A 14693-nucleotide genomic window follows, 5' to 3' on the forward strand; every position below is an offset into this window, starting at 1 on the left:
TAGAAAACAATCACATCACTTGGCCTCTTTTTCTTTCCAAGCCTTTTGCAGGAGATAGGATGACGCACACCCAGAGCACCCTGGTGACATACTAACAAGCGTTAAACCATTTGCATAGATTATTACTGACCATTCTATCCGCTATTAAATTACAAGATTTTAAATGTTCTAGACTCCTCCTTTCTGTCATTATGTAAGTACCCTCTCTCTACTTTGGGACTGCAGACACAACACAATGAAGGTTTCAGTGTTTGATTTCTTTGCATATGAATATTCATCAAATAAAATCATCTCCATTTTTTAGCACTGTGTTTGTGCTCGGGCCAATAATGATAGAGGCACAGAAGAGACTTAGGCAAGCATCAGGAGACAGGAAAGAGGGTTTAAGAAACTTCAACCTGAAAAGTAGAAGACGACAGGGGCCATGCAGGCACCAGCCACACATTCATGCTCGCAGTGACCCTGCCAATTGATTTCATGGCTTTCCTTTGCTGAGATTTAGAGCAGACAGTTACGACCAAGGACTGTTGTCAGCTTATCCCCATCCAGGCTTTTTTCTATTCTCACACTCTCTAATCCAGAGGGAGGATTCCCTCGAAGAGGACAGTGGGGTCACTTTGGTGCCTGTCCAATGGCATCAGGCCACTGATGCGAAGGTTCATGGCTCTGCTCTGATCCCAACTGATCAGACATCCAGTAACATATGACACTCCCACTCGTCTCTAGAATTAGAACCCAAGGGGCGGGCGGAGGCAAGGGGCCAACAGGACAGGCAGGTATGGGCTGCCAAGAAATGTCTAATTAGCTCTCATTCCAGGCCTAGGTCATCTGAGTGTGAAGGGAATCAACACGCAGAAGCCAAGGGACAGCTGAGAGAAAACTGGCCCACTGAGCCTGTCCCTCCCTAGCTCTAGAAGCCTGCCCACAGCAGACAAGATGCAGAGCCTCAGGCAGCTACACGGGGAGCGCCAGGACCCAACACCACATCGAACTCTAAACCCTCCAAGCAGCAGGTCAGGGACCCCCGTCTTTGGCTCTTGTGGGGCCATGCCAAGCAAGACTGCAGCTGAAGTTACTTTATTTCACTGGAGAAAATAATCACTTCCCCCAATTCCCCCAAAAGTACTATGGAGGTTTCAAGAAGAACTGGTGTAGGGTGAGTATCTGCACCAACAGAGTTGCCAATTGGAACGTAATTCTGACCACACTACACATAGTTTCCAAAACATTTCGCTCGTGAGCGCCATCTCCGTAAATGTAGTGAAGAAAGCTTATCTAGCGCGGTCAGACTCTGACTCCAAAAAGGTTGGACGGTGCTTCAAACGGTCCGCAAGAAAGTTCTAGAGTACACGTAGAAGAAGACAGCTAAGACAAAGGAATGTAACAAGATGGGAAGGGCGAAAATGAAAAAACAAACACAGGTTACACCTGCACCACATTTACAGATGAGCGAGCAGCCAGACATCGTAATGAGGTCTGGCCTCATTCCAGAGCAATCAGCAATTAACTGTGCTCGCAACTCCAAACACCAGGAAAGGCAGATCCCAGCGTGAAAAATAATGAGAAGACCAAGAGAGAAAACAGACAGAGCCACGGAAGTCAGGCAGAGGCTGTGAGCAAGGAAAAAGTCTTTGAGGAGTGTGAAGGACCTGGGACTCACTGGCTCACCAAATGGAGAACAGAAAGAACTAGTGAAGCTGCCTACTAGCCCTGGATCTACGCAGGTCGCCCAGTCTCATGAGCACACTTACCCTCACAGTGTCCCCGCCGCGTCATCCGGTACCCACTGTCACAATATTCACAGCGAAAGGCCCCGACGGTGTTGATGCAGCGGCCCTCCCTACACACGTCGGGCCTCAGACATTCATCCACGTCTGTGTGGAACACGAAATATGGTCCAGGCTTATTAACTTACTTTTACGTATGTTTTTTCTTTGGTTTATACTTAGCATACCAAGGAGTAGATTTCTCTGATGGCCTTTATAAAAACTCTTAGTGTTTGTTTTCATTTCTCACCCTCCAACCTGCTCTGCCTGCCCCCATATTCCTGCTGCTTCCCTGACCCAATGTTCCCCCTTTCTGCCTTGATGTCACACATTTTGTATGAGCCCCCAGCACCCCTTCTTTTAAAACTTCCACTTTCTCCTTCTTATGTGTCCCTTTCTGGTTTCCTGGCCTCTAGCCACATTCATTGCATACAAACACACACACATACATACACACATACATACATACATATATCACACACACGTACATGCATACATACAAAGCTAGGAAGGAGCTGTATATAAAAGGAAACATGCAGTATTTAGTTTTGTGAGTCCAGGTTAACTCATTTAATATTTTCCAGAAAATTTAGTAATTTCATTTTTCTTTAGAGATGGAAAAAAGCCTTCCATATACATATAAATCACACACACACACACACACACACACACACACACATACATATATATATGTGATATACATATATATCACATTTTCATTATCCACTCATCTATTTATAGATATCTAGGCTGGTTCTATTTCCTGGGTACTGTAAATAGCACAGTAATAGCAAAGTGTGTATGTGTATCTGTGTAGGAAATAGAGTCTTTGGGGGGCTGTATGTCAAAAATGGTAGACCTGGATCATATGGTCTTCTGTTCGTAGGTTTTTTGTTTTTATTTTGTTTTGTTTTGAGAAATTTCCACACTGATTTCCAAAGTGCCTGCAGCAGTTAAATTTTGCAAAGGCACCACTTTCAACCTCTCCCAGCTTTACTTAAGTATGAGAATGAAATGTCTGGTTTGTACTACCATCTCTCTGATGCATTCAGCATGCTCTCAAGTTGCACTGTTTTTATTCATGTGGTGGTGGTGGTGGGGAACCCCAAAACAACCTCTTTTCATCACACACCTTTGATACTCTTCCTTCCAAAGTCCTATCCCCCCAGTACCAAGCAGATTGCTACACCATAGCAGATGTTTAATAAAAAGAATGCTGGATTATTTGTATAAGCACTGAACTGGCCCACCTCCCTCTCCTCCCTGATCTGACATCAGGAAGAACACCATCCTTACCTATGCAGTTAGTACCCTCCTCACTGGCCATAAACCCTGCTGGGCAAATACACAGGAAACTTCCTTCCGTGTTCTCACAGCGACCCTGGGAGCAGAGGTGCTGGACCTGAGCACACTCATCGATGTCTGTTAACAAGAAAACAAGGGTGAGATTCAGGCTGTGGAGCTGTGGAGCAAAGACTCCGTTTCCCTGTTCTGTAAAACACTAAATAGCTTGTGATCAGAGAGATCTTTGTAAGCAAAGAACAGCAAAGTGAATACTGTAATGGAATACTGTAGGAAATGTGTAAGTTTCAAGGAGTAGAACTTAAAACAATACAAAAACCATAAAACATACAGATAAAACCATAAAAAATACAGATTCCAGCTCAGTAGAGAAGGCTATTCTGGCAAGCAGGGTCACCCAAGCACTGGAATTGACCTTCAACAGGACAATCAGGGACAATCCCACCTGCCATGCACTCAGAGCAGTGCTGTGTCATGATCATCTCTATTACCTTCCCTACTTAGGTTCTAAAGATGACACATGACATGTGTCTGTCTACACATGACAGATGCATTAGAGAGCAAACAGCTGTGAAAGTGTCTCTTTTACCTACCCACATGAAATGTGCACAGTAAAGAAGTACTGGTGTGTTCTTGCTGCTTTATTTATTTTGTCCATGTCTTAAAACACAGTAAATTTCTTGTCAAAAGAATTAAATTTAGAGTTAGTGTAGTTATTTACTAAATCCTATAACACCTCTGGAATAGTTCCCTCCAGAGTTCCTGAAACATAGTTTCCTCCCTTAGAAAGTCATTCTTCATGCTAGCATGTAGAGATTTTCAATTTAGAAATCCCGATCAGAAATCATATTTTGGGGTTGGGGATTTAGCTCAGTGGTAGAGCGCTTGCCTAACAAGCACAAGGCCCTGGGTTCGATCCTCAGCTCAAAAAAAAATCTTATTTTGTATGTATATGTGGATTCGTTACAGCAGCATGCATCAGTGTTGATTTGTTTGGGCTAAATGCACAATTGCTGGAATTCATATTTTATTTACTTTTGTATATCAGCCTACCTTTATGCAAATGTCCTACCTATAGCAAGGGACAAGGCATTAAACACAAAAGAAAAGGAATCCTGCCATTTGGGCAAACTACTCCTTAGCTCCCTTAAAAACAAAAAATCTAAACAATAATGTTTTCCCAAGATGATTAAACTTAAGAAACAATCTACTTCTGTGTCCCATTCGGCAGTCTATTTACCATGCATGTCTCTTACCAACACACTTCCTCTGCTGCTCACTGAACCTGTAGCCATCATAGCAGATGCAAGTGTACCTCACCGGCAGGTTGATGCAGTGTCCTGCCCCACAGATGTCTGGGTTCACAGTACATTCATTGATCTCTTTAAAAGAAACAAAACAATGTGAAAAACACCACAGCTGTAGGCATTTCGTTGTATGCATGCAGCAAGGCTTTGTCTTTCATGAGCAGGCTAAGTGAACCCTTGCAGGTACAGATCTAGAAGAACACGGTTGGGCTCTGACTCTGTCAATCCATGCAGCTACATCGTGACTGATCAGCTAGTTCCGCCTAAGCTCACGGCTCTTTCCCAGTGACTCAAGTTCAAAGATGAACTCCAACAGAAACTCAGAAGGGGCTAAGAAAATCAGTCCTTTACAAAGCAACTTCCTGCCTTGCCTATCAAAGAGTTCCTCTTGGCCAGGCGGTGGTGACACACGCCTTTAATCCCAGCACTCGGGAGGCAGAGGCAGGCAGATCTCTGTGAGTTCGAGGCCAGCATGGTCTACAGAGCGAGATTCAGGAGAGGCGCAAAGCTACACAGAGAAACCCTGTCTCGAAAAACCAAAAAAAAAAAAAAAAAAAAAAGAGTTCCTCTCAATTCTATTTCTTCTTATGGGAGGGAATTTAAATCATCACAGAAGAAATACAGTTACCACTGATCCATTACAGATAGATGCCTAATTTGGAAATGATTGGCATTTAGAGCTCTTAGTTTGTGAATTATTGATATTCCTATACACATTATTTTTTCTGGCCATTTTTCTTAAAACAGGGAAGGCCAAATTTGCAAAAGTAAAATGAATTCATCATCATTAACATACTAGGGCAATGATCCAGAGCAAACTAAAAGGCTATAAAACTAGAGTTTATGCAACAGTTCTGACCACTGCAGTACCCTCTCGTGCATCCTAGTATCTTGATTTGCAGACATTTATTTGCTATTTTTAAGGCATAACTATAGGCTGGAATTTTTACACACATGAATAAAAGTCTCCAAAAATATATGATGCTGGGACCCAACTCAATACATTCTCACACCGCAGTTCATCAGTGTATTCCAACTATTTCTCTTATACTTGTCCTGTTATGTCCTATTAACTATCTGCATGAAAAACAACGCTAATTCTTTCATCATCATGGGAAATGAGTTGAGTAACAATGGCCTTTCCTTTCAATCCTGCACGTTACATTAGAGCTGAGGGTTGGAGTTACAGAGATGAAGAACACTTGGGGAATTTGAGTTGACTTATCTTCTGCATTAGTCCTGGTTGGTGAGGCACTAAACATGTATGGAACTGCCATGCTGACACCACTAGAGGGTATTAGGAGATGCATCAAGGAGGAAGGGAAGGAAGGAGAGATGGACAGAGGGACAGAGAGACAGAGGAACGTAGGGAAGGAGGGACAGAGGGATGGAGTGATAGAGGGAAGGAGGGATGGAGGGAAGGAGGAACGAAGGGAAGGAGGGATGGAAGGAAGGAAGGATGGAAGGAAGGAGGGATGGAGGGAAAGGGGGAGGAAGGAAGGAAGAGAGGGAGGGAGGGAGGGAGGGAAAGGGGGAAGAAGGAAGGAAGGAAGGGAGGGAGGGAGGGAGGAAGGAAGGGAGGAAGGGAGGAAGGAAGGGAGGAAGGGAGGGAAGAAGGAAGGAAGGAAGGGAGGGAGGGAAGGAGGGAAGAAGGAAGGAAGGAAGGGAGGGAGGGAAGGAGGGAGGAAGGAAGGAAGGGAGGGAGGGAGGGAAGAAGGAAGGAAAGAAGGAAGAAATGAAGGAAGGAAGGAAGGAAGGGAGGGAGGGAGGGAGGGAGGGAGGAAGGAAGGAAGGAAGGAAGGAAGGACAGGCCATTCCTACAACACACTTGATTTCTTCATTGATGATCTTGTTTTTACACAGTGATTAGTTATTATAACTTCCAATGTTTCGTCCTCAAAGATTGCTTTCATTCACTTACTTAGCAAGATCCCACCCTCCTGGACAGAAAGAGCCTCAATCACGTTGGAGATAGCCTATCTGCTTTCTACTAAGCAACTACCAAAAGATAGTCAGATTCAGTGTTTTTCTGAAAGTTAGTATAAATCGGCTAGGATTGACATCCCATTTCTAGAATTCCAGTACTTGGGAGATGGTAACAGGAAAGCTGAAGGTTTAAAGTCAGCCCAAGCTACATGTTGAGACCCTACCTCAAAAGGCTAAACACTGGGGATTTTAGCTCAGTACTTGCCTAGTATGAGCAAGGCCCTCGGTTTGGATTTGATTTCTAGCATGCACACATGAGAGTATACATCAGTGTGTGTGTGTGTGTGTGTGTGTGTGTGTGTGTGTGTGTGTGTGTCTTTAACCTTTTTTTTTTGAGACAGGGTTTCTCTGTGTAGTTTTGGTGCCTGTCCTAGGCTGACCTTGAACTCACACAGAGATCCGCCTGGCTCTGCCTCCTGAGTGCTGGGATTAAAGGCATGGGCTACCACTGCCCAGTGTCTTTAACCTTTTAAAGTATGTCTTCCTCACATTTCCCTCATTCCACATTAAGTTTTTCATACTAGAGTGTACATACAGAACACAGAAAGGTGAGTCCTAAAGGATACTGTCTTAATAGGAAAAAGGTGAGTTCTAAGGACACTGTCTTAATACTGTCTGATTTTTCTGGGTTTAGCAGCAAAGACGAGATGCTTTACATTTGCCTAAGAGTTGCTCACCCCTGAGGACTTGGAAAAAAAAAAAAAGGAATGATGAGCAAAAGCCAGTGGAAAACCAAACATTCTGTGTCTCTCACCAATAAGGTCCATGGTAGATTCAACATCTCCGTGTGTTTATTTTCAAAAATTCTGTGAAAAGAGGAGCTTTGAGCCAGTTGTGAAAACCAGCGCGCTGATCCTGAGGTCATTTCTTCATCGTGTGATTAGTCCAAGGGAGGGATGATCAAAATCAGTGCCCAGACAAAGGAGCTGGAATAGCCCAAGGTTACAGCTCTGTACTTAAATAACCAGTTCATTTCTTGTCAGCATAGTTTCTTGAGACCAACAACAGCGGGAATATGCTTTGGGGACAAACATTTTTGAAGGGGTCAACTCTGAGTCCTGGAAAAATCAGACTTGCAAATAGTTTTTAAACCATTCTGGCCATGGTCATTCTGGAGGTTTCCATAAGGCAGTTGTGGGGGAAGAAGAGCAATTCCTGGCTGCTCTGCAAGGGCCATGGAGACAGTACAGAGGGGACCGGGGCAAGGCATCAAGTATTCACTCATGGAAAGGTTTATTAAAATGCCCTGGCTTCCCAACTACCCCAGGAGGAGCAGACATTGTCCCACGACAATTGAAACAGATGTTTCCACTTTGTAAATATTTGCTAGAGAAAGAAAGGTTTGATTTTTCCAACCTATCCTTCAGCTATTATGACACTGTGCAAAATCGGGAATTTATATGCTGAAATGCATGATTGATTTGGAAACGGTAGGCCAATAACGTTGCAAGCCACCAAGTCAGCTGTTCAGAGTGGAAACTAATGCTTCCCACAAACAGTCTGCTCCTCGTATAATTACTCCATGTTCAAGGGTGTGTGGCTAGACCCCAAAAGGCTCCTTTCCAATCTCGCAATCACAGAGATATCATCACTGAGCAACATGGAACAGATTGTGTTTATTATAGGATCTTAGATTAGTCCATCAGCTATGGGAGAAAATAGCAGCAAGACATGGCATTGACTGTGCCTGTTCTTCAAAGGAGAAAAATTATACAGCGTTCCTGTGATAAATGATGTGAGGCTTCCTTAATTTTATGTCTTTGGTCATCACATTAACAGGAATGTTTACATTTTGGTTGGAGACAGAATTTGGCGTGAAACAGTATTCTCATACTATTGTACCTCATGTTTACGTAACAGCTCTAAAGTTGCAAATACATCCATTAGAAGCCTCTCTATTTATAATTTTCTCCCGAAGGGTGGATTCCTTCCAAAAAGTTATTTCACTAGAGGAAGTGGAAGCACTGACGACTATTCCACAAAAAGGGGGAAAAATTATCAGGGTCACTTGTTTCCTGGAAGGAAATATTTGCACTTCAAACATGTGATAGCAGATGTTCGCCCTGAAAATCTGCCAGACTAAATTGAGCTGTCTTCTGACAACTGCGTAGAGCAGGGCTACATCCATTTTTCTTCCAATCAGCTCTGCAGTTCAAGCTGAAGCCCAGAAACTCCCACTTGTTACTCCTTACATGTTTGCATTTAAGCGATGAAACCAAGACCATGAAGGCCAGAGAGATGGCTCAGTGGTTAACTGTACATCTTGTTCTTCCAGAGCCACCCATGGTGGGTGATTGACAGCCACCTGCTCCAGGACTTCTTTTGGACTCTGTAGACACTGCACTCACACATGCACAGACCCCGCACCCCCACCTACACACACACACACACACACACCTGAAAATAAAATCTTTATTTGAAAAAAAAGACATTCATGATCATTTCTGTAGTCTTCTTTAATGATGAAACTGCATTCATCTAGGTGAAATGTAATTAATTTCTGTGATACTAATGTGGGAAGAAGTTTGTCACTGATGCCAGAGATGCCAACTAAATTTACCTTCACACTGGGAAATGGAAATGCAATACTTATTTAGAGAAATCCGTGGGTCACATTACCATGCTACATTTTATAACTCTGAGGTAAATAATTAGAAGGTTTTACTTCTCCTAAATTGTACATTACATGCTTATGTGTCTTCAAATGAGCAGGGCAGATGTACACATATATGGACTCAGAATATGGAATGAGAATTTCAATCATGCCCCTTTAAAAAGTGTCATCATTTCTGTTAGATCATAGAGCCTTATTTCTATTAATATCTCTATCGACCATCTTATCATCTACTATCTGTATCAATCTCTCTCTCTCTCTCTCTCTCTCTCTCTCTCTCTCTCTCTCTCTCTCACACACACACACACACACACACACACACACACACACACACACACACGGAGCCCATCCCTCCCCCACCCTGCAGTCTCTCTCAATGGACAGAGTCTACAAGAACACTGTGGGCTCATTATTCTCACTTTCTCTCCCTTCTGGTTTGTAGCCCCAGGATAACTTTACATCCTACCCAGTGCCTGCCTACATGTTCAAGGTGAGGCTAGGTCATGTAGTATGAAACTTTCCCATCATCGCTGAAAACCCTTGTCAGCAACTCCCCCTTTTCCTATGGTATTGAAGGCCCTTTCTCCTTTCTGGACCCCATTATGATGTTATGGGGCAATCTTCTCCTAATGGTCTCTACTTCAGAGTCTCATCATGGCTGCCTATGTCTATGAGCCTATACCTCTTTGAGGGGTAATTTCCTATTAGTCCACCTTCTTACAAACCTCTTCTGATATAAGTTATAATGGCTTCAGTATAGAGCTCCAAAAATATTTAGAACTGCTCACATTTCTATAGCACATCATTTGGTATTAACAACAAAATCCAAGAGGAGATGCCACATAATCCAGGGAGGGCCAAGGCTTGGAGTGCAAGCTTGTCTTGATTCTAGCACTGAACTAGTTGAATTGTGGTTGAGCCCAGGGCCTGCCACTTTCTTCATCACTTAGCATTTAATTCTCTACAATGGGGTGTTTGGGTTGTTTTCTCTTTTCTCTACTATAGATTATGTTAAAATCCTTTATTTATGCTTCTTGGTATCATTTTTCCTATGGATGCTCTTACTACATTTCCCTACTATCCTATTATTAAGAACATTAACATCTTAGCTTTTTTCTCATTTGTTTCCAAAGCAATACATTGCTGGAATCTTTTTTTAAAATAAGGATTGAAATATGTTTGTTATAAGAATTTTTAAAATATGCAAAAGCATATCTAAGAGCATAAAGATTATCTATAACCCTGTTCCTCATCGTTGGTAAACAGGGATGCATTTTTTTTTTCCGGTCTCCTTTGCCATATTTGTAGACATTTAAAAATAAAATTGGCATCATGACATTGTGACCTACATTTCTTAACAAGTATTATTACAGAAATATGTCATGAAAACATTACATGTTCTTTAGAAACGTTAAGGGCTCTGTAATATGCCACTGTATATGTACCCTGATTTACTTACGCACACCCATGTCCAGTAAGTTTGCTGTTATAACTAACCTGGTGATGGTCAAGCTCGTGCAGCTGATATTACACTTTAAGCGCTGTCTACACACGCATTTTCATAGGATGCAGAATACGGCGAACTCCCCACTGACCTGTTACTTGAGTAGGAGCGATCACCTGACTGGCGCTAGATGTGGAAGCTTCAGGAGCCACTTCTACAGGCGCAGGGGGTGAGGTCTTTTCAATCACAACTGTGTGAAGAAGGGAGAGATAAAAACATTAAACCTTGGTATGTACACTGACTTCCTTGGGCGAAATGGAAGTCTAACTTACTCTAAATACAACAGTAGCTTTGTTCAAGAACTGATAACAATCTTGAAAGCTCACGGTATTAATTCACACTTCTGGTTTAACTGTTTAGTTAAAAAAAAAAAAACTGAGAAAAATTCAGAATTCAAAAAAAATGACCATTTGATAAATAAAAAGTTTCAATATTTGGATAGAGTATACTAGTCCTGATCACTGAAGATAATGAAAGGCTGATATTTCCTATTACACTACATATATTACTCTTCTTAGGCGAACGTTGTTCTAGTGTAGGAACGTTCTGGATTGTACATTTCATCGTAGTACATGTAGGCACTTCACAGTGAAATTCAAGATACATTAAACACAATCAAAGACATAGGCAAAACATTCCAACGATTTTTTTTTTTTTTTAGAATACCCTTATCAACAACATATATCAGCACAGATTACCTGGAAACTGTGGATGCAGATGGATAGTTGAAATGCCTGGGGAGAGCTGGGGTTGTCCAGGCTCAAGTCTGGTTTTCTCTTGATCCAGTGAAGGTATTTCCTGGTGGTTGTTTTCCATAGAGTGATAGAGACAGAGACATAAAGTGGGAATTACTTTTATTTTTCTCATGTAGTGTTATTTTTATTTAATTAAATGTATTCTCAGAAAGGCAAAAATATCATAAGGTCAGATACACACCTATGTATGTGACTTTAAAAAATGGTGCTGTTACAATGTCAAACTCTTATTTTAGCAGCTAAGCTAGTTACATACATGCTCTCATCCATTTCCTTGGACTTCAGAGTCAATCCTTGAAAGCAATGCCCTTGGCCCAGAGTTCCACATTTGATCTCCAACTGGGCAACCCTAACCCTAATTGGGAACTAAAAATCCATGCCAGTCACAGGGGGCTCTGCGTCACATCCACATTTTGCAGATTAAATGAATGATGGATGTAGCAACTGAGCCATAAAAAACATCCACTAAGTTGAAGTCCATTAAGCCAGGCAGTTGCTGTGGCCTTCTTTAGCCCACACCTAATAAGCTAACACCTGCCTGCTCTCTCTCAGCAGTGGTAGGTTGTCATAGTAATAGCAGCTGGAGTCTTAAAGGACTTGAGGCTTCCTAACTCAAGCAAAAAAAAAAAAAAATCCAACCATCATCATGGCTCAGCTTTCAGCAATAGCTCTGTAGGGGCTCATGCCAATGAGATAGTTAGTCTAGTTAAAAGGGTCTGCCCCTTTACTCATACCAGTGTGGGGCCAGAGAACTCACAACACCTCATTAAATACATTCATCAAGTTACTTCCTCACTGTTACCCAACATCTTTCCTCTCTGGCTTAACTCGCAGAAAACTTCCTGACCTCGGTTTCACTCTTGACCTATCTCCTGGCTTTAGTTGCTACCTTTTATGCTTCTATAGTAGATACCCCCACAGTTGATTTCATCAAAACCCAATTTTATAAGTACGAATTCCTACAGAGTAACTTTGGACATGCTGTAAATTCCTCAGACTCCCTCCCCGACAAAATCCACCAGCCTCTGATGCTATCTCCATCTTTCGGTCACTGCCAATCATTCATCCATCCCATCCAGATTTTGTCACATTTTAGGGCCTCCTCTTTTGTTCTGCACCCCCAAACCTGTCTGTGTTCAGTATCCTTTGTGGTGATCCACCTTTTCTAATCCAGGGACCCAGTGATGCAGTCTGGATCTGTTTCTCATGCTTGGCTCACTGTAGCATCTAACTGGCCTCTCAAGCTGGCAGCCTCTCTACCTCAGTTAATCCACAATACATCCATCTGGGAAACCCTGACCACTCACGACGTTTTCCCACATGCCCTCCTCTCTGTTTGAAGGCAGACTGACTTTCTGTTACTTGTGAGAGACGGCCTCCCTCAGTCTCTGTGACTTCTCCCCCATAGCCCACGGCAGATAGCAACAAAGAGCAGCCCACAAACCAGCATTAACTTTCTCCTGCGGTTCATAGGCAGGATCTCCCCATCCACCTGAGGCGTGGCCCTCCTAATCAATACCTTTTCCACTACACAAGCAGGGACTCAGTTCAGTAGGCACTTCCTCACTGATTACAAGTGGAGTTCAGTATTTCCAGCCCATCAAACCCCATGTTCCCTTTCTAACTTGATTTTTTGCTGCTGTCAATGAAACCTGCACTTGTAAATGTCTCACCCTTGGACTAACATCCTTTCCTCACGTCTGTCTTTAAGATCATGAGGCCTTTGTAAAGCATCAATCCTAAACAGACCCTGATTCCATTCCCCTTCCCAACTATCCCCTTTTAAATTAAAATGTACGGTCTTAACTGTACAAGGAAAATGGTCAAATGAAGTTAAGACTATATAAGAAAAATGTTCGCAATCTCTTTCTGAATCAATATCCTCTCTCTCTGTCTCTCTGTCTCTCTGTCTCTCTGTCTGTCTCTGTCTCTGTCTCTCTCTCTCTGTCTCTCTCTCTATCTCTCTCTCTCTCTCTCTCTCTCTCTCTATGTATGTATGGTTTTGTACCCATGCATTCACACATGCATGCACACACACGCACTTGTGCCTACAATGTGTCTTCACCTATGTGTGTGCGCATGTAGGGGACAGAGTTTGACATCAGGTCTCTTCCTTGCTCACCCTCTGCCTTATCTTGGAGCCAGTGCCTTTTCTTTCCCTACTCCCAATTACAGTTGCACTAAACCACGCCATAATAAGAGACGAGCAAAGCTGAGTTATGAAGGGTTTGTTTAGGCAGCTGACTGGCATACTTACAAGCTCAGTGAGTTTTTTCCCCCTTGGATCATTCAGAGCTAGACTCAAAATCAACAAAATTGCAAGCTACCGTACATCACCCATCATTCCAGATGCTAACTGCGCCACAGCTGTGCTAGTCAAGTCTGATGCACTGTAGTTCTTTCAGACTCAGGATACCATGATATATCTCGGTATAAGTGTTATCATCCCACAGCCACCATTTCTTATTCTGGGTTCTTTTAACACTCATATGATAACAAATGCTACACATAACAACTGAAACACTATTTAAAATAGTTTATTTCTACATCCTTCCTCCATAGGGATGCCTAATACATTCTTGGCAACTGGATGAATGATATAAAAATGAAAAACACTTAATCATTACAGAATTTTCATATTATCAAATAAAGAATCAAGGAAGGAGAAGGGGCAGCGAAGATGCAATATTACATGAACAGGACATCAATTCAGAAAAAAAATGTTCACATTTCCTGCTATTGAGTCTTACTATTCCTTTGCCCATTTCATGCTCCTGCACCCAAAACTGATCAAACTTTCTCTAAAACTTCTAAGAAACAACATTTAGGTATTTTATTTTGGCTTTCAAGGTTAAGCGCTGCTCTTGATCTACTTTGATCTAATTTGATCCAAATGCTTGTGTTAAATTTTAGTTAGATTAATTAGTGTCGCACTTAATTTTCTATGCATACTGAGAATACATAATTGGTAGAACACAAAAGAGCCTTTCTCCCCACAGTTAGTGCAGGCAACTAGTTGACCCTACGAACTCTGCTCATCATGTTCTTCTCTCCAGAATTTAGCTTTGGTGGCAAGAGACGGTGTTCCCCACCCAACCCCAGCAACCCACTACCATCACTTCCTGAGCCCTGAGAATGGCAACGCCCACTTAGAAAATCCTGTTATACAATTTCTTGTATTAATGAGTTGTGTTTCCTTACAGTAAGTGATCTATAATATGAATGTCCTAAAATTAAAAAAAAAATTGTACGCATAACCTTAAAAGGTGTCTTGAAGTAAAAAAGAGAGACTTAAAAACAGTGAATGAATTACCTTCTCAGGAGACGCTGTTACCACTAAAACCAGAAAAGAGAAATGGGAATTAGCAAGCACAGTCCACTCATCATATTTCATTTTTTTTATTTTAAAATAACACTGTATTTTGTTATGAGTTATTTGAGTACCTTGTAATTTTTGAA

At 42.1% G+C, this 14693-nt stretch overlaps 1 protein-coding gene and 1 non-coding gene across 2 annotated transcripts in view; one reads left to right on the forward strand and one right to left on the reverse strand.

Moving 5' to 3' along the window:
• Ltbp1 (latent transforming growth factor beta binding protein 1) overlaps nucleotides 1-14693 on the reverse strand; it is a 394201-nt gene that overhangs the window by 107239 nt on the left and 272269 nt on the right. Inside the window, exons 13-18 of the mRNA XM_036171423.1 lie at nucleotides 14548-14570; nucleotides 11178-11277; nucleotides 10571-10669; nucleotides 4325-4450; nucleotides 3063-3188; nucleotides 1752-1874 (exon numbers count right to left, since the gene is read on the reverse strand). Coding sequence (XP_036027316.1) covers nucleotides 1752-1874; nucleotides 3063-3188; nucleotides 4325-4450; nucleotides 10571-10669; nucleotides 11178-11277; nucleotides 14548-14570 — 597 coding nt within the window. The remainder of the gene's footprint in view (nucleotides 1-1751; nucleotides 1875-3062; nucleotides 3189-4324; nucleotides 4451-10570; nucleotides 10670-11177; nucleotides 11278-14547; nucleotides 14571-14693) is intronic.
• Trnav-aac lies at nucleotides 3918-3999 on the forward strand. The gene has a single exon. It is a non-coding gene; the product is annotated as a tRNA-Val (tRNA).

The sequence above is a fragment of the Onychomys torridus genome, chromosome 21 (assembly GCF_903995425.1).
Source record: "Onychomys torridus chromosome 21, mOncTor1.1, whole genome shotgun sequence".
Taxonomy (NCBI): Eukaryota; Metazoa; Chordata; class Mammalia; order Rodentia; family Cricetidae; genus Onychomys; species Onychomys torridus.